The sequence below is a fragment of the Panthera leo genome, chromosome A1, assembly GCF_018350215.1.
Source record: "Panthera leo isolate Ple1 chromosome A1, P.leo_Ple1_pat1.1, whole genome shotgun sequence".
NCBI lineage: Eukaryota > Metazoa > Chordata > Mammalia > Carnivora > Felidae > Panthera > Panthera leo.
The window spans coordinates 151,131,126-151,154,922 of NC_056679.1; the positions used below are offsets into that span (position 1 = coordinate 151,131,126).

Here is a 23,797-nt window from a genome sequence, read left to right on the forward strand (position 1 = left end):
TGGGGATTGGATGGGAAAGATGTTATACTTTATCATCAAGCTGAGCTGAAAAAAGAGAATGCTTATCTTTTTGGTCTCTTGGTATTTATAAGCACACACTAAATGTTAAATTTACTTCTTTTTTGCATGGTATTTTCTCCTCTTTACAGGTTGAGATGATTTGATTTTGAATAAAAATTACAAAGACTGAAAAGTAATTATGTACACTTGGCTTCAGAGTTTCTAACTTTATCTGAGACCTTGAATTTCAATGACAATATTCAAAATTTGGAAGATACCTTTTGGTCATTTTGCTTTAGTTTTCTTTTCTGAAAATGCAGAGACATTCTGGCTGGCCTTGCTTCCCCTGGTGTTATGTGATTCTCTGACATCAGCACAGATATATTCAGCTTTGACACATGATACTGGCGGGTTTGAGAAAGAAGGGGAAGACGGTTGAGCCTGTAGCAGGACATGACAGCTAAGCTGAAGCCTACTAAATGGCATCTGCAACAGGTGTTTGTGGAACCAGAGCTACAAAGGGCTGCTTCCTCTATTTTTGAAAAGTGGGGAAATAACCTTTTCAGAAGTCTATAGTAACTGGGAAAGTTACATGCTCATGGCTATGAGATACACTCATCCAGATATAATGTTTATTATATCAGGATGGAGCAATCCTTCTTGTTTCCTTCTATTTTTGAAGCAGAAGATTCTTCTGTCTATGGCAGAGGTCCTGAAGTAGGAAGATAAATCTGCTAAGCTCGTAAGATTTTTTTTAGTTCAATGACGCTATGGCCATACATGTGGCTAACTTTTACACGTACAGGATTGAGTATCTTCTCTCTCCCTGGAGGGCCATTAAACTTAGTGGGCTGTCAGGGAATTGACAATGACAGCATAATTGAACAACCAAACACTTCTTATTTTCAATAGAGAATCCTAAAGCATTCTAGCTATTAAGCAGAAACAAGAGTCTATTTCCATTAAGGCGAAGTAACCCATCCCCCCCATATATTTTTTTACTACTTCTAATAACTTTAATCACCACTATTGGCTGTTCCTATAAAAGCATCGAGATACTGGATAAAATATCATAACATCTAAACCATTTTTTAAATTTATCTTTTTCTTGGTCTTTGTGACAACCCCAATTCTTAGTCCCCAACATTCTCTCTAACCATAGTTTTGGCAGAGGCTTGAATCCAAGAAACACTGGTCTGGCTTTGATCTGGTTTTGTAATTTTGAGGCTACAAACCTCAAAGTATTTTTCAGGGGAAAAATGAGTACTTCGTTTCACTGTTCAGCAAGATAGTATATGGAGTTTATTCATTAATTTGCCTCTACTTAATTTTTAAAAGATAGATAAAATAGGAGGCTAGTGCCATTGATTCTGTTTATTAATTCACTGTGTAGTTCTAGTAATTTTTCTTCATTACTCACTGAATTAATGCAGAGCCAATATCAGAAGCGAGAAACATTACCCCCAAGTGGATATATTTATAAAAATGTTTTTGTATGCTGATTTTCTTTATCTTCTTTCTTAAAATTAGCAGGCTGGTAAATTTGACCCTGGCAAAATATTTTAATTAGGTTGTCCATGGATATTTCAATAAGCTTGGATGTTTTTGACATTTCAAACATAACCTTGTGTCATTCATGCCTGTCTTGTACTATTTTAAATGTACAGCATGTTACAGCTGCAGGAATTACCATGGTTACTTGTTATGCCAATAGTGAGCTGCAGTGAGCATTAAAAACTACTGTGCTGTCTTATCTCTGCACTGAAAATGACATCAATCTCAATAATCACAATAGTATGAGTTGATATGGAACTGTGGAGAAGTGTGACTGGCCATAGTGGAAGAAGTTCTTAAGAGTATAATATATTCAAAGAGCTTTTTTTGGGGGTACACTGTATTCCTATTCTCTAGGAGCTCATTTTAATGCCAAAATTGGCTTTATTTTATTAACAATATTGTTGAATGGTTATAATCTCACTCTCTCCTTTTAAAAATGTATTCTCCTTTAGAAGTAAACGTACAGGAGTTTGGTATTTCTTTGGGTGGAGAGAGATTCACATTTAATGTGAAATGATTAACACAGAATTCAATTGGTAAGGCTTGCTGAAGGTACTTCTGCATCCAGAGATGGCATCCAGGATTAAATTGGTTTGATCAGAGCTTTCAATTCTGATTATGTTGACTAGCTGAAGTTTGATTAAGAAAAGTTCTGGTTAACAGTTTTCTTCTAAGTTACTATCCATCCCCTCCTGCTTCATAAAAATGCTTTAGAAATTCTTGGGGCCATTTTTCCATGCATCTCACAGATCTCTCTACTTTGTTCAAAAGACTTACTTCCTGCAAATCACCCAGTAAAGGAACCCTGAACAATGACACTTGCTGTAATACAGAAGTCTACTCACCTGCACTGGTGCCCGCACCGGATGTGAGGTCTCCACCCATCAGACCACCTATGGATTAAAGGGGAAGATCAAAAGGAGAAAAGGCTAAAGGCCCACAAAACAACACACTTTACTTTTAGCAACCACAGTATTTTGGCTCTCCCAAGAGTCCTAAATTTGTAAAATAAGGTGGAAGGCTGACATTTGTTTTATTATGACATGCTGTGCTCAAACATTAAACCTACATTCAATCACTGACATTTTGCAGAATCTTTCTTTCTAACAAAGGTTACATTTTAAAAATCCAGTGTTTAAATGGTCTCTGAAATTTTATTTTTGGATGTTTTACTGAAAGCAAAAAAAAAAAGTAAGGTTTACTATATATTTAAATAACCATATATTTGATGTTTAATTCTTTGTAAATATATTTTCTATAATTAGTTTTGTAAAATGCTAATTGTCCAGAACTTTGGTCATTTCATGAACCTACCCACAGTGAATGACCTCATTTACTGCCTGAATTTTCCTTACTGACACCATAAAATAGGTTTCATTGGCTAAAAAGTTAGAAAGGTATGCTTATTCACTGCTAACTTAAAAAAGTACATTAACATTTGGCAGTGTTAAAATATAAGAGCTGGGAAGTTTCAGTAAGATACTGAAAATAATAATTACTGTTAGTTTTTAAGCAACAAGATTTAGCCAAAAGAACAGAGTATCAACTAGGTTATTTTCTAATGGATTCTAAGAGATACTCCATAATTATTTGTTGGTTCTTTTTTTGGAATTTGAAGAAAATGTTCATTATATTTTAAGAAATGTTTATTATTTCCAAACAAATAATATTTTGGAAATAAAGTATGAAATTTCAAAAAAAAATGAGCATGAGTTTATCAAATAGGAAATTCAACTGCATTTGAGTATGATGTGAAGGGAATAACATACAGTTATTGAAAATTCTTATGAAAAACTTCAATCATAGTCAAAAGTAGAGAGAATGGCATAATGAAGTCCTTTATACATATCTCTCAGACTCAAGATTTAGCAAGATTTTATTATTTGGCTATTTTGGTTATATTTTCTATATAAGGTTTCCGTACTAAGTAGTAATACATGTTTAGTTTTAATTATAAGGCAGATATGGAAGTTTTCTCAAGGAAAAAGTCTTCTGTGAATAAACTGCTTTTAATACAGTTATGTGTGCCTGAGACATATTAAACTTCTCCTATAGAGTGCTTTTTAAAAAATAAAATGTAATGTATAATGGTTTGCTATGTATGATTTAGAAATATAATTATTTTTGGTGCTTCTTTTGGAAGTGTGAAGGAATTGTTTGGTTGTATTTAATATGCATCTACTTAGTTCCAACTGTGAAGCTGGCAAATCAGGAAGACTTTCTTCCCTTCAAGAAGGTTCTTTAAATCCAGTGGGGAAACAGACACATATTCAATATAGCACATCATAGTGTGTTTTGCTTGATCTGAGTATGAAGAATGGTTGAACTTTTTCTGAGCACTGATTTCTTTTCTCTGGAACACTGTGAATTGTACAACAGTAGGGATTTCTTAGAAGCATTGAGACGAATTTGTGGCAGGTGTATATGTTCTTACGATGGGCTCTTAATTTCTTTTTATTTTTATTTCACACTTCTTAGAAGTTATGCTATTTTATCACATTTCGTTTCCATTTTAAATCCTTTGTGGTATAAGTTTCTGTATAAGTAATAAAAATTGATCAAAATAATAAATAACTAAATGGCACAAATGTTATCAGAGGACAGAGGGGAAGATTTCACAGAATGGGGTGATATCTGGCTAAGAGGAAAAGGGAAAATGGCATTTTAGGTGGGAGAAGAGCAGAAGCAAAAGAAGGGAGACAGGATATTCTACTTTCTGTTTGAGAAAGCATGTGGTTAAAATATAGCCACATGAGAGGTTGGTGATAGATAGTCTGAACAGATAAACAGCAGATTATGAAAGATCTCACAAGACAGGCTAACGAGGTTAAAGACCTAAAATAGGGCTATTAAGCAACGAAGGAACATAACAAATGGAAAACTGAAAAAGTCAACATCTTGCCAAGAGTGGCTCCTTCTACTGATTTGCTAACATTGTGTCCTCATGAGGACCTACCTGTGTTACCTGCACTTGGAGGTCGATGTGTTACACCAGGAGACATACTATTTCTCTGCAGAGAAGGGTGGGCCAGTGGCAAAAGGTTGGGGTTTCCCAGTGAGCTGACGGGGTTGCTGTATACCAAACTGTTGTGGCTGGACACTGGGATGGAGACTGGCATCTCAAAGTTGGGAGGTGGAACAGCCTGTAGGAGCAGAAAAAAAAATATGTGTAAAAGGAAAGAAGAGAAACAGAAGCCCTCAAGGACAGACAGGCTTTACTTTTCCTAGAAAATTTTTAAATTCCAAGCTGCTTGGTGTCTAGAAGACCATTAAGAAGAGCTCTCAACATGTTCAGATCATAAATTGATTTCTTTAATGGGCTTAGAACTCTTTCTTTGCAACTATTAGAAAACGTTTCACTTTTGTTTAAAACAAAGCCCCATTTCATTAGACTCCATTGTCTTTGAATTCCATTCTATTAAGTAATAATTGTTCATTTGTGATGTCTGAATCTGGTGCCAGAAATGACTGCAAGATCAAAGGTACATGATTGTGATGACTTCACAGAGAAAAAGGAGGATTAAAATGCAAACCAGAGTCTTCAGTTTAATTGCTTATTGAAGCATATTTATGCAGAAGTTTAATGATATAAAATCATCTCCAGGCATGTGAATAGCACATATACTTTAATTATTATTTTTTAAAAGTCTGTCTTTTGATAGTAACTCTAAAGATAATAGACATTTTAAGATCCAGAATTCAACAGAGCATGTATCATTCAATGATCCATATTTTAAAATGATAGTTCATAATGTATGTTACAGTTCACATTTTGGGATATACTGACACTGACAAATGGAAAGACCTCTATCTTAAGTGAGAAAGTGAGCAAATATTTAGGGACCTGAAGTTGTGTGGATACCTAATTAGAGTAATCAGGTCCTAATTATTGATATTTTGGTATTATTTTAGCAATTTAAGCAAAATCTTGCTTATTTTTCTGCTTGTACTAGATAATCATACTTACAACTCCCTACCTCCTTTTTTCTAAAAGAAAAATTAACATTATAAATGAAAACACTGTTTGAATATATTGCCAGAGGACTCACGGTGTCAGAGCATACAGCATTCTTACTAAAAAATGGATTTATGTGTGTGTTTATATCTGTATCTAATATATATATTAGAGACAGGGTTTATATAGAACATTCCCTCAGTATTCTCAAATAAGCCACTGTGTCAGTTTAAAAGCACATGTGCATGTGACTGAAAGGTTTTTATTTTTATTTATTTTTTTGCCTTTTTTTTCAGTAATCTTAAAATCAACTTTCTTTTACTGGTTCATTGGCTGGCCTGCATCATATGGCATACTCTGCAGAAGCTGTTTATCCTGATGGTAAATTCACTACTATTTTTTATTTATGCTTATGTTCTATTATACTTTATTTGTCCTATTTTCTTTTTTTCCATGATCTGGACATGTCGATATTGACAGAAGCAAATGTTTCATAACTCTTTTACATGTCTTTGATTCCTCACTATTTTAGAGGAAAATAAAAATGTTCACATGCTTTATTAAAACAGTCATTCTTTATTAAGACACTATCTTAAAGAGAGTAACAAAAATACTTTTGGATAAACATTGTCATATAATGAAATATAAACATTTGATAACACATCAAAGAATGAATATATCCCCAAATTTCTAGAGCCTTTTAAACAACAAAAAGTATTGGTGTATGCTGTAAAATATATGTCTGACAATGAATGAAATACTGTATTCCTATAGTCAAAGGCCAAATAGGAATTACTTAGAATACCTAAGGAAACAAAGGTAAGTAGTGTGCTAGGTCTTCTCCATTTGCCCCTCCAGAATCACTCTCCACCCTCTTCACTGCTGTGGGCCCAGGAGGCTGACTCTCCAGCCTGCATCTGCCTGGCTCTTCTCGCCCTCTGGCTTCAGCTGGACCACTGGAGGGACGAGCAGAAGTGCAGAGAATAGGAGAGCAATCACGGTGTTTTTCTACTGTAGCTCCCTCCCTGCTGAGCCATGGGAGGACTAGTGAAGGTCATGCCTCTTTTTGGGTCCCATCTTCATAGACTTAGGTGTTGCTCTGTGTGCTCTGGTTTCTTTTCTCTCCTCTTGCTCCTTCAGGCCTAGATGTGCTAACAGCTTCCAGGTTGTAAGCCCTAATATACTTCACTATTCCTTTGGGTTTCACGGAATGCTACCTATCGACAAACAATCCTTTTACTAAACTCCCTTCAATTACCACCTTTCCCACCAGAGCCATAATAGTGACTCTCTAGATCTAGAAAAGTGGTACTCTTCAGGGGTGGACTATCTCCTTAGGGAGCACTTTGGAAATCTTTGAGACAATTTCCGGGTGTCACAATGATTGGGGGGTGTGGCTGGTATTTTCTGGGTAGGTAGGCAGATATGCTGTATACCCTATTATATGTGGGACAGTTCAACACAACAAAGAATCATCTCTTACCCCATTCAACTTTCCAAAGCCCCTCTGCACATTCATGTGTGAAAAAAACCCATTTCCAATGATGTGAGTCAGAAGTAACTTTGTTCTACGAACACAAGGTATTTCTATACATTGAAACACAGATTTTATTATACTCTGAAATTTCCAGAAATGCAATTACTGTGTGCATTGAGGGAATATTTAACTTTGTTTTGTAAAGAACTTCATTAAGAATTGTTTACCATCTTGAAAACTCATGTCACCAATGGCAGTTCTGCTTTTATAATTTGGGTTGTAAATACAGCAGTGTGTTCTCTCAGCTCATTCCATTAAAATGTTTTCCTCTGCCCCTTCACTGAAAATGCTCTTGTCATAGTCATTATTGACTTTCCAATGGTAAGTCCTCAGGCCTCAACTTGGGACACAGCTGGTCACTCCTTCTTGACAAATTTCCTTTCCTTTCAAGACCCTGAACTTTCCCTCCTACTGACCTCGATGGCTCTCCTTCTCCGTTTTTGTTGCTGGTTCTTTCTCTTCTCCCTGCTCTCTGAATTTAAGAGTAGCATGGTCCTTTATCTATCTGCAGTTCAGCTCTCTCTCCTGATTCAGCCTTGCATATCCAACAACAACCTCAATATTTCTACTTGTCTCATGTCTAGTCTAATAGACATCTCAAAACCAACTCCAACCTACCTCCACTCACACCTCTCTTCATCTCCAGCTGATGACAGCTCAATGCTTCCAAAGGCACAGAATAAAATCCTTGGAGTTACCCGTGAATCTTCACTTTCTCCCCATACCCAACACCCAGTTCATCTGGAAATCCTATTGGCTTAACTTCCAACATACCCACTTTCCAACCACTTCTCATTCTAAAGTCTCCAGCATCATCCCCTGTTTCCTTGATCACTGCAGTTGCTTCCTTAAGAGTTGCCTGCTTCTATCCTTGCTCTCCTTCTTTTTATTTTTGATCTAGCAATTGAATAGATCCATTAAAGCACAAATAAGATCATAACACCCCTCTGTTTCAAACCCTGAGAAGCTCCCACCTTACTCGTAGTAAAGCCCAGCTTCTTCCAATGTTCTATAAGGTCCTATAAATTCCAGCTTTCACTAGGCTTCATTATCTGGTTTCCTATTGTCCTCTTCCTCCCTCCTTCATTTTTGCCTCATGTACATGGCTAACTCCATCACCTCCTTCAGTTTTCTGCTCAAAATCTGGCCTTCTCAAGGAAGCCCACCCTGACCACCTTATTTAATCATACAGCTTGTCCTACCAACCAACCATCCATCTCTTGATCTCTTTCTCTTGCTTTTCTTTCCCTTGTAACATTACTTATGATGTTGGCCAAATAATGTCCCCTTTCATCAAGCTCTTAAAGCTCTTTTGCTGCAAGGTAATGCAGAGCCTAGTCTACTATTTGTTATATGAATTGACTATTTTTCATTAAAGGAGGGTTTTTAGGAAGACACTATACTAATATGAAAATACAAGCTTACAATTTACTGTGTATTATTACCAAGCAGGCACTGGACTATATAAGTCACACACATTATATGATCCAACACTTTCAACATCCCTTCACTGTAAGATATAATCCTTTCCTTTTTAAATCGATGAGATTAAGTGGCCCAAGATCATCTAACTAGTAAGTGACTGAGTCTATTGCTTTTTCAATTAAATCATTGTGTAACACAGTACAAGTTTTTGGAGAGAAATAAAATATTGCAGTCAGAAATGATACTGTGAAGTGAGTATGGGCTTCATGGTAACAGCTTATTTGTGTACCATGAAAATAATGAGCTAAAATGGGGTTCTTATGAAATGTGGGTGAGCATCCCTGTTGGAGTGAGCTCTGTGCTTAGGAAAAAATAAACCTTAAAGACTCCTCTCTTCCATATTTACTCAGGTTTGGTATTTTATTTTAGTTTTATTTTTTAATTTTTATTTTAGAGAAAGAGAGAGAGAGAGCGAGCACGTGAGGAGGGGAGAGGGGCAGAGGGACAGAGAAAGAATCTTAAGCAGGCTCCGCGCCCAGTGCAGAGCCTAATGTGGGGCTTGATCCTGAGACCCTGGTATCACGACCTGAGCTGAAATCAAGAGTTAGATGTTCAACTGACTGAGCTACTCAGGTGCCCCACAGGTTTGGTATTTTAAAGCTATTTTTTAGTTACGAATGTTTTAATTTGTATTCACTATTAGTGTTTGTAAGTGTTTATCTATTACTGGGTACTTAAGGATCTGCTATCAAACTACTCCCCTGAACATTCTACAGAGTGTTGACTGCATCTCTGTAGAGAGCAAAGCCCATTTCCCCTCACTACATGCACATCCAAAATAAAAAGGATTCTTAATAATTATTTAATAAATTCTGAACCACTCTAATAACCAGTTCAGTGAAAATCTCTTTACTCCTCTCTTCCTCTGACCATCATCCCAAAGAACTACTCAGTTTCCAGCATTCTGAACTGTAAACAATTTCGATGATAAGTATAAAATTCTCTTGTGATTGGCTACACAGTGGTCAGTAGAGCTCTGATATCAAAGCATACTTCAAAAAATCACACTTCATAATAACATGCTAACACCTTTTGCATTAAACCTTTTGCTTTGTTTCTTTTGCTTCTTTATCTGTATTATGAACTGGTTACACAGTTTTAAAGTAGAATTATAAGCTTAAAAATGACCACACTAAGGAGACAATGCAGAGACTCAGAAAGAACAACTTACTTTCTATCAGAAATCTCAGTTGTAGTCTAGTTGTGTAATAAATTGTCATTGAACCAGGCAAGTCATTTAATCTCCCTTGACCTGATCTGAGACATGAAGTGTTTACAAACATAAAGAGATGAACCAGCTCTAAATGTTTTAGGGAATGCAAAGGCAACAATAATGTATAAATGTTTACAGGAATTTGTCATTACTTGTTTTCTTCTTGACTTTTCAAAATTAGGGAAATTAGAAGCATCTATTTAAAATATTTTTGTCTAAAAATTGAAAGCCAGAATATAGTTAAGAACTCCAAACTTACAAATATCTCAGGGCCAGGCTACAAATTTTACAATACTTGAGACAGGAAGGAAGAGGAAATTTGGGGTGATTAAATAAAATGCTGTAGGCAGGACTGCTATGTACTTTGCAGGGCTCAGGGCAAAATGAAAATGACGGGCTCCTGTTAAAAAATTATGAAGAATTTCAAGATGGTGATGGCAAAGCCTCTGAGGGCAGGGCCCTGTGTAACTACACAGGTCACATGCCCACAATGCCAGCCCTGCATAAGAGACACAGGCATGACAGCAAAAAAAGCTTTTAGTGTCTATCCCTGAGCAAACTGATCATGGTTGCTGAAGTGAGTCATCGTGGTCAGAAAGGTATCTGAACTCTTACCCAAAACCCACTATTTTCCCAAACTTACCACAAGGAAAAGTCCAATAAAAAGTCAAATAAAATATTTTTAATAAAATATTTTTAGTTAACAGGCCCTTTTTTATTTAATGTGAATGGCTAAACTGAATCCCTTTACTGGGCCATGAATGACACTCCCTTACCTTTCGATCAACCATTCCCACGCTGCTGAGAACTGGGGGGAGAAAAACAAATCACACAACTCTGCTGACTAGTGACTACTAATTGCTGATATCCAAATCTCCGCAAGGTTGCCTGACGACTCTGGCCTGTACTTGCTCATTCCCTTCTCATTCTCGCTTTCTCGCAATGTCTACACCTTCATCATTCTTGGTCCTCTTCTCAGCGCTTAGTGCCCCACCTCACTATCTATAGACGCTAAATTCAATACAAAACAGAGAAGTCACCAGGTGGTGGTACAGTCAGCTTCACTCTGCCCATCTACCCCCTTAACTAGGTCACGGGTCTACCTGTAACTCCTTGCTCTTCCTGTTCCGATCCCATCCTCCCCTTCCTGGAGTAGCTTTGCCATTTTACCTCCATCGCTGATACCTCTGATCTTTTCCTTCCCTGGAGCATTCCTCCTTTGCAGATAATCTCCAGGCCTTTAACTCTTTCCTTGCTCCTACTTAGAGCAGTGTTTCCTGGTCTTCACAGTCTGCTATTTGAAGAAAACACATACTCCTTCCACTTCCTCCCTTCCTGTTCTCTCTCAACCAATCTTGCAACCACCCTTCCTTCCTTCAGCCCATTTCCTAATTCCTGGTTCCTCAAATGGAACTGTTCTTTCTTGCTGTGATGCCCAGCATGAACCGTGGCAAGCCCCGCGTGAGGAAATGCTGGTCAACAAGATTCCAAATCATCCATGGATTATTTCATGTAATTGAGGAATATGGGCATAAATTATATCGTAACAGGCGCTTGCAATATTAAATTTTCTATTTTAAAAGGGAAACTCTTCAAACCGGGTCTTTGAAATAGAAAAACAGTCTTGTAATGTTTTTAAAGAGGTGGAGACACTCCCTACATACAAAGGGCAGAGTGTCCTTGCCCTGCTGTAAATGTTTTAGCAGCTGTGGAAACTTTCAACAAAATTTACTTCCAGCAACTGAAAGCGATGTGCGAAAACTGCGCTTTTCATCGTGGAGGCTGAAGCACTTACTACAGAGAGGAAGACTCAGCGGCACAGCTAGGAGCTGTGTAGTCCTTCTCACAGCCCGACCTCTAAACTCTCATGTGGTTTTCATCCCCCACCACACACCACTGCACCTCTTAAGAAATCATGTATCCTGATTTTGAACTCTTTACAGGACGGGATGAAATACTGCAAGGGAGCTGAGGTATGCATCACACCTCTTACTCCTAAAGCATGGGAAAAAGGATCCAGTGTGCAAATATGGGCATTCTCCCAGAGCTTCGGGGGTTAAAGCCTCATACTCATTTAAGAACATGGCCAGGGAGAGTGATCCAGGGAGAGTGATCCGCTGTAATACACATACTACTGCTCTTTCCTAGCTGTGCAGGGGATTCCTCCTGTCGCAGACACCGACAATCTTATATTCACAAACCTTTGTGCCTGGCAGCTCTAAACAGTGTATTGTATAGCTGGAGAAACTCAGCCTGTAAGAACTAAAAATTGGCCCAAAGGAGGGGCACCTGGGTGGCTCAGTCAGTTGAGTGTCCGACTTTGGCTCAGGTCATGATCTCACGGTTCATGGGTTCGAGCCCCAAGTCAGGCACGGAGCTGGCCGCTGGGAACCTGAAGCCTGCTTCAGATTCTAGGTCTCTCTCTCTCTCTCTCTCTGTCCCTCCCTCACTTGTGCTCTCTCTCAAAAATAAATAAGTAAACATTAAAAAAATTGGCTCAAGGGAACTGCTTCCTTCCTTCTTCTGGGCAAAATAAAATCTCAATGGGTATTTTATCACATAAGAATTCTGGGTATAACAGGTATGCATGACTGCATCTGATGGGAAATGTTATTTTTGATAAAGTGCCCACTGTGGGTGTGTTGTATATAGTACTCGGTTTTATGAAACCTTTAAGAATTTAAGGCATTTAAGCTTTCTTTCATGATACAATATATTAATAATGATTCAACAAAATCTCTTCCGCTGACATTATTTCACTTAACAAAAGAAGCAGACATACTGATGAAGATAGAAAGTTTAATGTTCATACATTTTATAAATAACTTTTAAAGTGTTCCTTTTAATTCAACACAGGTTGTTTGTACACCTACTATGTGTAAGGCATTAATTTATCCTGTGAGTGTAGTTGTGGACTTAGCCTAGAGCTCTTGTCCCCAAATATCTGCACTTATAATTGCTGAGGCGTATTTTCACTGCCGAATCTTTCCCAACCCTCAAGTTTAGGGTATCTTGCTAACTTACAAAAAATGTTCTTTTTTTGAGAAAGGAATTAATTACCCACTGAAGAGTTTGTATAAAATGAGGGTTTCAGACACTAACATTGGTTATTCAGAAAGCATGTGAGCCTCTGAGTTTCATCACTTTTATGCCATAAAATTAACATCATTTGATTGATGACAGAATATAATAAAGGTATGTACGTTTCCCCTCATTCTGTGGGCAAACAAAATAATACATGCAGAGTTATTTCTCTTAAATATCTGGCAAGGCATATGATTGATTGTTAGAAATTTTTTGACTTGGTTAAGACAAAATTTAGCCAAATGTTAAAGCATGGAAAATGTTGGTGTAGGCAAAGCGAATATTCTGATAAAGCTTTAAAATCACCCCAGCACACAAACATGTTGAAATCTTACCATTAGGTTTTCATGCAGTCTGTTTCCCTGCAGCGAGCATTAGCTTTAACCCTTCAGTGCTGTTGCTGAATCTCATGTTTAGGGAGACGGGCTGAAGAAGCTTTATTTGGAGCCAAGCTTTTCTTTGGGGGGCTGATGGCCAGTTTACATGAGAGAACTGTGGCTCCCATAGTGTATTCGGTCTCAGTACAAATATACGTATGTTCTATAGTAAATCCTCAAGCTTGTTCAGAAGGACATTCCAGCGTTTTACTAATGCACTGTGATTTGTGTGAGCTGTGTGTTTAAAAGATTGTGTAAATTCAGGGCATGTTGCATAGATCTTTCTCTTCTTCCTGTAAATATTCTACCTCTGAATGAACTTCTGGATGGCAACTCTTTTAGATTACATAATTTCAGCATCCCTCGGGGTTTGCTTTCTAAATGCACTGCCCGGTGGGGTGAGATGGCTATTTTATTGGTTTGACTTTCCAATGCTTCTTACAGAAAGTCATCACTGAAAGGGTTAAGGTATGTTACTGCAGCGGTTATCAGCAGACCAGCCATCTACCTTTGGTACTTACAGGAATTTTATGACTCTTGATCATATTATCAAATTCTTCATTAATTTTTTTGTATTTTTCTTCAGTGCGTGGGGTGAGTGCATAAGAGGAGTCGGGATCGGGGCTTTCACAGCCTTTGTTCTCTTTCTTGTTCAAGGCCTGCCAGGTTCAGAGAAATATCAAGAGTAAAAAAAATGAAGGGTGTTCCGAGTACTTACACACAATCTTTGCCTGCTGATCATTAGATCAATATCTTCGTTAATTTTCCTGTACTTGTCCTCAGACTCAGGGCTGTGACCTACTGAATCGTCTGCATCGGGATCTGGGCTGTCACAGCCATTAAGGCCCTTCTTTCTCAACGTCTGAAATACATAATTTGGAAAGTTCAAACCTAGACAGAGGCTGTAAGAGACATTCAGGGGTGTTATAGTAGTTCAAGCTGTCCAATATTTCGGGTTTTTATTACATATGCTTTTTTACATTAAAGAAACCATAGAGAGAACCCATGAGTGATTTCAAAAGTGCACTCATTTCTAGTTACAGAAAAATAAAAGGGCAATATTCCGCTTACAACCAAATTCAGTCAATAAACAAAGATGGCATGAGGGCTGAAATTTCATGGTACAGAATTCATACATGCTTCAAACATCCAGTGAGAGACAATTACAGAAAAATACGAGCAAGGTGGCAAATTGCAACACTATCTTCCCACAGGAAAACTAGAAATTAGGACATTACACAATGATTTCAGAATCTGTGATCACGACAAAAGCAGAAATGTCAGAAACAGAGCTCTAGTTCGGGTTTAGCATAATTATTGGTACTCATGGTGTCCTGCCACCCCCTTAGGCTATGCACTTGACAGCAAAATGCCGTAAGAGAACCCAGCTCATATTCTCACAAAGTACCCAGTGAGAATGTTCAGACACTGTGATCGTAAGGAGAATTACCTCTGTGTAGTTTGTTTAGAGTTCTATACTTGTGAAAATATGTACTGAGAGTGGTAATGCTGAGAAGTTACCTTCCTAAACATAGGCTGAAAGAAAAGTCACAACACCTGAGCTTAGCTTACCATCAGCTGGATAAGGAAGCCAGAGAATGCTGGAAGTAGGTAACTAAGTCAACAACTATCAAACTAGCAAAAGTTCTTCCTGGTTCCAGCTGAGTAAGGTCACCCTGAGACTGTCTCCTGACACATGAAAGTGAAAAGTCGGTGCCTTATCCTGAACCTCCTGTCGCCTGAATGTAGGTCTGGTCTAGTCTCAGCTGTCACAGAAGGATAAATACGTATGTAACATGGAAAAAGTATGAGTCAGGAGTCCTGAGTTTTACTTTCCCTCTCTCTGTCCCTCTCCCTCCCTCTCTCTTTCTTTCCTTTTAACTGATGGTTGTCAAGTTAATTGTACACCATCTGATTTACAAAGAAAATGTTATGTTTTTAGAGATCATAAAACTTCTGATTAATCACACAGCATGCCGTGTCAATTATTAATAGACTGGCAACATTTCTGAATTTTCCTGGTACTACCAAAATCGTTTTTAAAGAGTTGGGTACCTAAGTGTCTCTCATTAATGGAAAGTTCAGCGGAGCTCATCTTTATTAAAGACAGAATTCACATACAAATAAAGCAAAAGCTGTGACATCAAGCTAAGGAATTCAAAGCTGAGATAACACTCCATCTTTAATTCATGCAATTGGGGAAAATAAATAAAACAACATGAGTTATAAAGGGAGTGTCAGTCTTAACAATTTAAACTCCTTGGCTCTTATCAATGTGTAACAAATGTAACACTTAAAATTAGTTTTTTTCTGAGGCACTAAAGAGTTTCACTTAAAATCATACTAAGAGAGGTACCATTTCTAATACATCTATGAGACACTGCAGCTCTGTAAATATTTATTAATGTTATTGTGGTATAATATAACAAATAAACATATGGCTACAGCTTATTATGTGGTATAATGTTTGAATATTAAAATGAGTATTTTGACACAAGATGATAATATATATATATACATTTATAATCTTTGGGAATTTATAATTGGTGGGGCCACCTGTCCCCCTACCACAGATCTATAGCCATCATTTTTATCCAGAAGAAATACCTCTGGAGAGTTCTTAAAATAATATTACAAAGAATGTCACAATACATTACAATAATAGTTATTTTTTTAAAATTTTTTAAATGTTTATTTATTTTTGAGACAGAGAGAGACAGAGCATGAATGGGGGAGGGGCAGAGAGAGAGGGAGACACAGAATCGGAAGCAGGCTCCAGGCTCTGAGCCATCAGCCAAGAGCCCGACGCGGGGCTCGAACTCATGAACCGTGAGATCGTGACCTGAGCTGAAGTCGGATGCTCAACCGACTGAGCCACCCAGGCACCCCTACAATAATAGTTTTATTCACTAACTTAATTTCCTGTTTTAGGCTGTTTTGTTAGCATTATCTCAACCACAAGCATATTCTGGGTGATAACTCTTTGTTATATAATGATGTTTCTGCTTTGATCTCCATATATCCTTGAGCTTTTAAGAATAATTTTGCAGTGCCTTGCATCATACTCCACATATTTTTCATAAAAATTCACCTTTGTAGGGAAAGATGTCAGGTCAAGAAAATATTATCTGAGAATTTTCAAAATCTGCCTATATTTCTATAAGGCATAATAGGAATATTCTTATATAAACCTTCAGTTTAAAATCTTATCTTATAGAACATTAATTTATAGTCTTATCTAGACAGTAGATTCTTCAATGTGCACCCTAAAAAATTACCCAATAAATCTTATTGTAAAAATTATAGTTGTTTTGATGTGCAGATTTTTGACAACAGAACGCAAGGGCTAGGAGAGGCCTATCAACTGTCATTACTATCCATCTGGCACATACATGTGTGCTAAATATTCTTATGAAGCTTTTGAGGGGAGATACTGCATTCGGTTTATAAAAATTCAAACATCAATTACACTTCATTGAAAGATCTCCACAAATGTTAACTCATTATCTCTCACAAGTGCTTCATGAAGAGTTTAGGGAAACCTCATGCCGGGTCTCAAACCAGCATGGCCAAGCATGATTGGCCTTTCAGCCTCCTGCCGTGAGCGACGTGGGGCCACCTTCCCCTGCCCAGCCTTTCCCACACTCGTAAAGTGAGGGATGTGGAATAGATGTCTCCCACTCATATGTGACTATAGCAGTAGAGTGAACGCTGAAATAAATTAGGCAGAAAAATTTAAAAATTAGGCTGTGGGAAAACTTTAAGAATGAGAATATTGCTAAAATATTGGTATTTCTTAGATGTCAAATTTTAGAGTGGGAATGCTTATTACTCAATAAAGCACTTATCAGTTTTTTGGATTAAAAAATCAATTAGATCAAGAGCTCATTTTGTACCTAAAGAATTACATCAACTGTTAAGCAAAGAAAGCTAGTGCCATGAAGTCACAAAGGAAACAACGGTGAGGGGGAAGGGTAACAGCGGCTCCTTTTCTCTTAATAAATTCTTTTTGTATCTAATTACATTATCTTTCATTGAACATCACCAGTATTTAAGTAATGAAATATCTCTAAGAGCAAAAGGTGTATTGCAGTCTTATTTCAGGTTAAATTGCATTATTTAAAAAGGGGGGCATTCTGAGATATAGAAATACAAAATCCAAGAGCAAATTAATACTGAGTTCCAAGTTCCCATAATCACATAACTAGAACACTGAAAAAATTGTTCAAAAATATTATCCTCAACTGAGAGCTTGTAGACCACATTTCTGCCAAGAACAGATGATTATGGTAGAATTACAAAGCTCTGAAAATGGATGCGATGGCACAAACTTAAATACTATCATGTGAATGTGGAACTATATGGGCAGTCTTATCTTTATTATATTAAAAATCTATAGCTGTTTGAGGATGGCAAAAGAATTACTGTTAGATTCAGCCAAGTCTGTCTTTATCACAGTAATAAACAGTCAGTATAAACTAAAGGGACTGCTAACTGGGTAAATAATGGGTAAATAAGCATTATTCTTCAGGGCTTTTTTTTTTTTTTTTTGGAAAAATGAAAATCTCTGCCTCTGGTCTTTGAAAGCTTCTCTGATCTTTTACAAATGTTATTGGTCAGGTAATGTAGGCACTTACATCATCATCACCATCATCATCATTATTATTACTACAGGGGCTAGAAGTCTTGGCTGTATATATTGTGTCTCTCAGCTGACTACGTTTTGAAAAGATTTATTCTGTATGTCAAGAGAAGGCAAGAGATCTACTGAAACCAGCTTCTCTGGCTACGTATCTAAAGAAACTCTTCCCTCAGAGAACTCTGTAAATCTTGAGTGAGTCTGTATACTGAATTCAACTTTCCATGTGACAGTGACACTTTTGGGGTAGATCAATTGACTGCAGAGGCTTCTGGGATGTTTTCACAAGGCAGAGATTGTCATGCAGTGAGCTGAGAACAGCCGTTTCTTAGAGAAGTAATTAGATTGACAGAAGGTGACATACTCCAAACAATAAACGGGAAAAGGAGTCCAGACAGGTAATCCAAAAACCACGTGGAATCTCCCCTCCCAGACATGTGGACATATGGACCCTGCATTAGTACATTTGTTCGTCAAGACAACTTGAAATACATATAAACTGATGATGATAGGTGACAGGTGCTTCAAAAATTCTAATGAAATAGATGTAGGGAACAGATTCCATTTCGCTACTGAAAGGAATATAAATGAAAAAGAATGCCACATGGAGCTCTCATTTCTCATCTTAGGCATTATGTTATCAAATCCCTTCTGTATACAATGGTTAAAACTGATTTCCCTTTTTATAATTGTTTCTTGTTAGTAATAAAGAAATAACTAAGTTATTGGTCTTTTTCAATTAAATGAAGCTATATATTTTATATTTTTGCTATCTACATAAAATTAAGTTTCTTTTAGAGCTACCATCACAGATTAAAGCTTCCAATCGTTCAACTTCTTTCCATGCCTGCAATATTAGTCCTCAAGAATATATATCTTCATCATCTTCCTTTCTTTGTACCTACCCACTCTACAGCAGCAATTTCAAATCCTTTTGCTAAAAGCCCCAAAATACTCATTAATTTTCTTAAAAGCCAAATAATCAACCTTTCTTGTACAGCTAGCATTACCCTTACTTCAGAGGGTTGATGTGTCAGGAATTATCTCTGCTAGTTGCATGAATGTCATGTTCACACAAAAGCCAAGAAAAAAAAAGGCATCAACTTAGAAAAGGTAGTTTCCTTTTCTTTCATTCTAAATCATTTTCGCGCTTGTCTTTCATAGCTTTATGAAAATAAGCATCCGCTCTTAACAAGCAGAATAATCTGTAGAAAGTAGTAAATCCATATAGGAAAAGGAGGTGCAGCTGAAGTGGACACTGCCTGTAAGTGAAGTTTCTGAGGGTATTTTGTAAACACCCTCCCACAGCTGTGTGCTGCTCCCAAGTGCCTTGTTAGTCCCAGCAGCCCTGAGCCCCGTGGGGAGTGGCCATCAGGGCGATCTGTGCGCAAGGACTTCCTTCACTTAAAATACCGTCAGCAATTAGTGAAAACCTATTACACACAGATACTGTTTGGTGCACTTATGTTTTAGAGAAGCAGGCAGCACAAATTTAAATTAAAAATCTTTGAACTGTCCTATAATATGTGCTGTGTGTGTGTGTGTGATTTCTAGCACAGATTACTTAGACAGGGGAAAGATCAGGTAGAAAGAAATTTCTCCATAGGTTTTAATTACCAAAACTGTAAGCATTGTCTGCACTATCTTTCCTGTTCCATAGTTCTTCTTTGTTCTTAATATAGAAATGAAAAGACACATTAAAATACTGCAAAGTTACTACAATCACTAGGTAGACTTTAATTAGACAAGCAAATCATATCTAGTACAGACTATAAAAAACTAAAATTTATCCCAACTTATTCATTAGTGGTGAAAATATTAATAAAAAATTGAAAATATAAACCTTAACAGTATATTTCCTCTAGGTAATTAATGCTCATTCTAACTAGATATTAACAGCCTAGGAAAGGCTGGGAAGCGCTGGAGATTTTCATTGCTTCGTTTTATTCCTTTCCTGAAAAGATAATCGTAATATTGGACTTGAAATTTTTTTCACTGAGCAGTTCTTCATCTTTAAATAATAGAAATAAAAGGGACTAATTAAAGATTTGAAGACTTTTAATGTATACAACATAAACACCCACCCATGCCTTTTAATAACCACAAATTGTGTCATATAAACAATCAGATGGTGATAGTTCCTAGAACTACTGGTACTCTAATACTGGACTAGATCACCGAGGATCCTCCTCATGTCTTACAGGGGGAGAATTAATGGTGCCTAATCAATTGGTCTTTCACATCACGTGTCCTTGCTCAAGCTGGGCTTCTGGAATGAGCCCACCACTATTGTTCCTTGGATTTGGACAGTCCTCCTTCAAGGTAGAGCTAACACATTAGCTCCTCTTTGTAGACTTCTCTGATCACCAGAGCTGAATTGATTTCTCCCTCATTCATGTACTCACTCATTGTATACATTTTCCTATTAGAGCCTTTATCGCATATTATTACTTATGTTTTGTCTCCCTTGCTAGCTCATGAAGCAATTAACAAAGTGCCTTCCTTTCTTCACTTTTGGAGTTTCAATATAGAACAGAGACTGACACACTTGTAGATGCTTAAGAAATGCTTGTTGAATGAACAGAACACACATTTCCACTTTAATGTTAGTGTATGCAGATATTTCAAGACTGGACCAAAGCTGTCTGTCTGGCCGGAGGCAGAAATGGCAGTGGGATCCAGACCTCTTGATATATATTTACTAAGTGCTACTATGTGTCCGGTGTTACGTGAGGTCTTCTGGATACAAAGATGCATTCCTGAAGATATGATTAAGAATTTCTGTTTACATGGTTTTCTTTCCATAAGTGAACTCCTGGAGCTTAGGGATTGTTTACGAGTCATTTTGTATCACCAGGACTTAGCACAGGCCTGGCACATGGGAGAAGCTTAATAAATGTTTGCAGCATTAATGAGAGACTGAATGGATGGACAAACACAACAGGAAAGAATGCTCAGATACTAGAGGCAGAGGAGTCTCAGTGTGTATTTTTTCAATTATCATTTCTTTTTCACCATTTTATATTACTATTTCACATTATGTTAAAACTCCATTATTATTTTGCTCTTTTTAAGTAACTATTATAAATCGACTACTTTTTGAAATGTATCACTTTTGTAAATTTGTTTTTTAATGTTTATTTACTTTTGAGAGAGACAGACAGAGTGTGAGCAGGGGAGGAGCAGAGAGAGGGAGACACAGAATCTGAAGCAGCCTCCAGGCTCTGAGCTGTCAGCACAGAGCCGGACCTGGGGCTCAAACCCACAAACCATGAGATCATGACCTGAGTTGCAGTCGGATGCTTAATCACCCACACGCCACCTGAAAAGTATCATTTTTAAGTGAGAAAACAATGCAGTATGAAGCTGATTATAACTCAGGAGATTTATATCATTAAACACTTAAAAATTAGAGTACTGGTCTGAATACAGAGTGTCAGAAAGAACTATGCATTCACGAAAGCTTTAAGGTAAAAAAGCCATAATCATATAATCTCAGCCCTTGAAACGAGTAGCAGAAGAGAGGGCACAGAATTCAGCATGGAAGAAAAAAAGGGAGTGGTATTCTAGGCAGAATGTGTAAGGGTAGAAAAACAAAAACAGAAACCTTATAGTGAAGAGCATGGGGAAACTTTTGTGAATGTGAATCAGATCCTATAAATTTGAAATAAGCATGTTTTAAAATTCTTGGGCAAAGTTCATCTTTTCCCCCCATTTTTGGATGTTGGTCTACTGCTCCACTATTCTCCCGGGCTTTGACATTGGTCTTATTCTGGGCCAACCTTAGCCTGGAGGATTCATGGAAAATCAGGGTGATTTTAGGGCCAATCAGATGATTCAGGCTGCCTCAGGATAGGTCAGTGGGTTGATGTTGTTGTTAGGAATTCTTCCACCACACCTCTTCTGGAACCTGGACAAGGCATGCATCATGAGGCTGGACGGGAAAAGGACTGAGATGGAGAAGTTTGGCACACTTAGCTATGAAATGCTCCCTGATATTCTGAATCCAAGAGAGATCTGAAGTAAAGTACTAAGCAGGGAACATTTAATATATAATGATTGAAATGCATGCTAAAATATGCAGTTAATCTTAATAGTCTTTCTAAAAGCAAGCTAAAAAAATAAAAGATGGGATAAAAAAATAAAAGGCTGGCATATGAAGGATCAAATTGGAAGTGGGTTTGAAGAATGAATGATGTTACTGACTTCTTAAATAAGGAAGGAAAAGATAGGACAGAACTAACAAATTAAACAAAGGTTGGGAAAGAGAGGAGAGGAGTAAATTAACAAAGATTGGGAAGGAGGATTTTTGAAAGTCTAAAATATAAACGTAACTTCACCTACTAACCTTTTTCAACTATGGCATTTTACTTGCAAATAGGTTACGGGGACAAAAAAGGAAGAATATTGGGAGCACTGATTCTTTAAAAATAACACGTTGAAGCATCTTTTAAAAACCATTAATGACTTATTTTAACAAAAGAAGATGTATATGTATATACATAAGTTAAATCATTATTTTTGTTTCCAAGTTGGCTCTTATCTAGCTGTAAATGCCTTTTTATTCAAGTTGGGTCAGTGCATGATTAGTCATGATGTGGGAGTAGCCCCCACTGCCTATATTTATCATCAGCTCAGGACTGCCATTTTCAGTCACCATACTTCCTCATTTCTACAGGATTCCCACGATCTCTTCTTCTCATTTATTTCCCCAATTATGTTGTTGAGTATAACCTATCCCTTCATCCATTCCCCTCCCATCTTTCTTTTCCTGGAAAACCTCACAACCTAGTTATCCAAGCTGGAAATCCAGAAGTCACCCTTGACTCCACCATCTCTTGACTCAACAATTACTATTTTTTCTGTTTGGTCTCCCATCCTCAGTCTGTCCTCTGATCCCACTTTCCAGTCAATCCTTCATCCTACTTTTGGCAGGGTCTCCTGACAATGCAAATCTAATCGTAGCAGTGCTTTCCTTATAAACCATGGCGGCTCCCAATGGCCACAACCACTGGTTTTCACAGCAAGTCCTCCCCTTCTTCTCCAGCCTCATTCCTTCTCTTCTCCCTCAGCACTCTGGGTTTCATCAATGGGGAACTTCCTACCATTTCCCAAGTCAGTGTAATAACACTGTTTTGATATGTCATTCATTCCTGTCTAGAATATGTTTACTTCTGCTCTCTGATATATGAACCTTAGTCATCCTAGGCCACCTGTTACCTAATGCCATCACTTGCCCCGTGAAGCTCTGTCTAGGCACTTGGGGACCCCCTTCTCATGTTATCTACTGACATGTCTGCTTCACCACTAGGTAGTGAGTTCTGTAAGAGTTGGGTATCTCTGGTTCCTGCTAGAGGGCTGCAGTAATACATGTGGGCTCAGTAAAGGTTCTCGTAACTGTTTACCGCATAAATGAACAAGCAAACAAGCTTGACAGTCATACTTTCTAACACTGTCAGACTTGCTGAAATGAGTTGGGTAGTCTCCTAAGATGGCAGGGTTATTTATTTGTTTTAATAACATGAAGTGAAAAATGCACAGAACACAAGTTCTGGTAAGTTAAAGCAAGTTCTAAAACCACTTCATGATTGTGGCAATAGCGTATCCTTTTGGCAGTGGAAACAGTGGAGGTGACACAGAGACTATTTTGGAGGGGGTGCAAATGGTCATGTTTGTGTGTGTGTGTGTTTACGATTGCTCAGAGTTCTGTGGAGGACGGGCTGTTCCTTTCCAGCTCCCGGTACTCTCAGTCACCACCAGGAAGACATAACATATTGAGAAAGTACTGCAAGAGGTGCTTTTGGGGATTGTCTTCTCTATTTCTAGGTTCTCCTTTAGGAGAAAGGGCATCACCTTTGATGTGATTTGAAGAATCTGTTAGTTGGGATCTGCAGTTTATCACTAGATTATGTGAAAAGCAGAGTGTACACAGACCATTCAATAAGGGAAC

At 37.6% G+C, this 23,797-nt stretch overlaps 1 protein-coding gene across 20 annotated transcripts in view; it reads right to left on the minus strand.

Moving 5' to 3' along the window:
* The window catches only part of MEF2C (myocyte enhancer factor 2C), a 154,582-nt gene that overhangs the window by 23,650 nt on the left and 107,135 nt on the right, over nucleotides 1-23,797 (minus strand). For 18 of the 20 annotated variants that reach the window (XM_042943095.1, XM_042943092.1, XM_042943089.1 and 15 more), the window contains 3 exons: nucleotides 13,927-14,070; nucleotides 4,514-4,700; nucleotides 2,403-2,450 (listed from right to left, as the gene is read on the minus strand). In XM_042943095.1, coding sequence (XP_042799029.1) covers nucleotides 2,403-2,450; nucleotides 4,514-4,700; nucleotides 13,927-14,070 — 379 coding nt within the window. Of the gene's footprint in view, nucleotides 1-2,402; nucleotides 2,451-4,513; nucleotides 4,701-13,729; nucleotides 13,868-13,926; nucleotides 14,071-23,797 lie in introns of all 20 variants that reach the window. The other 2 variants (XM_042943130.1, XM_042943116.1) reach the window with 2 other exon arrangements.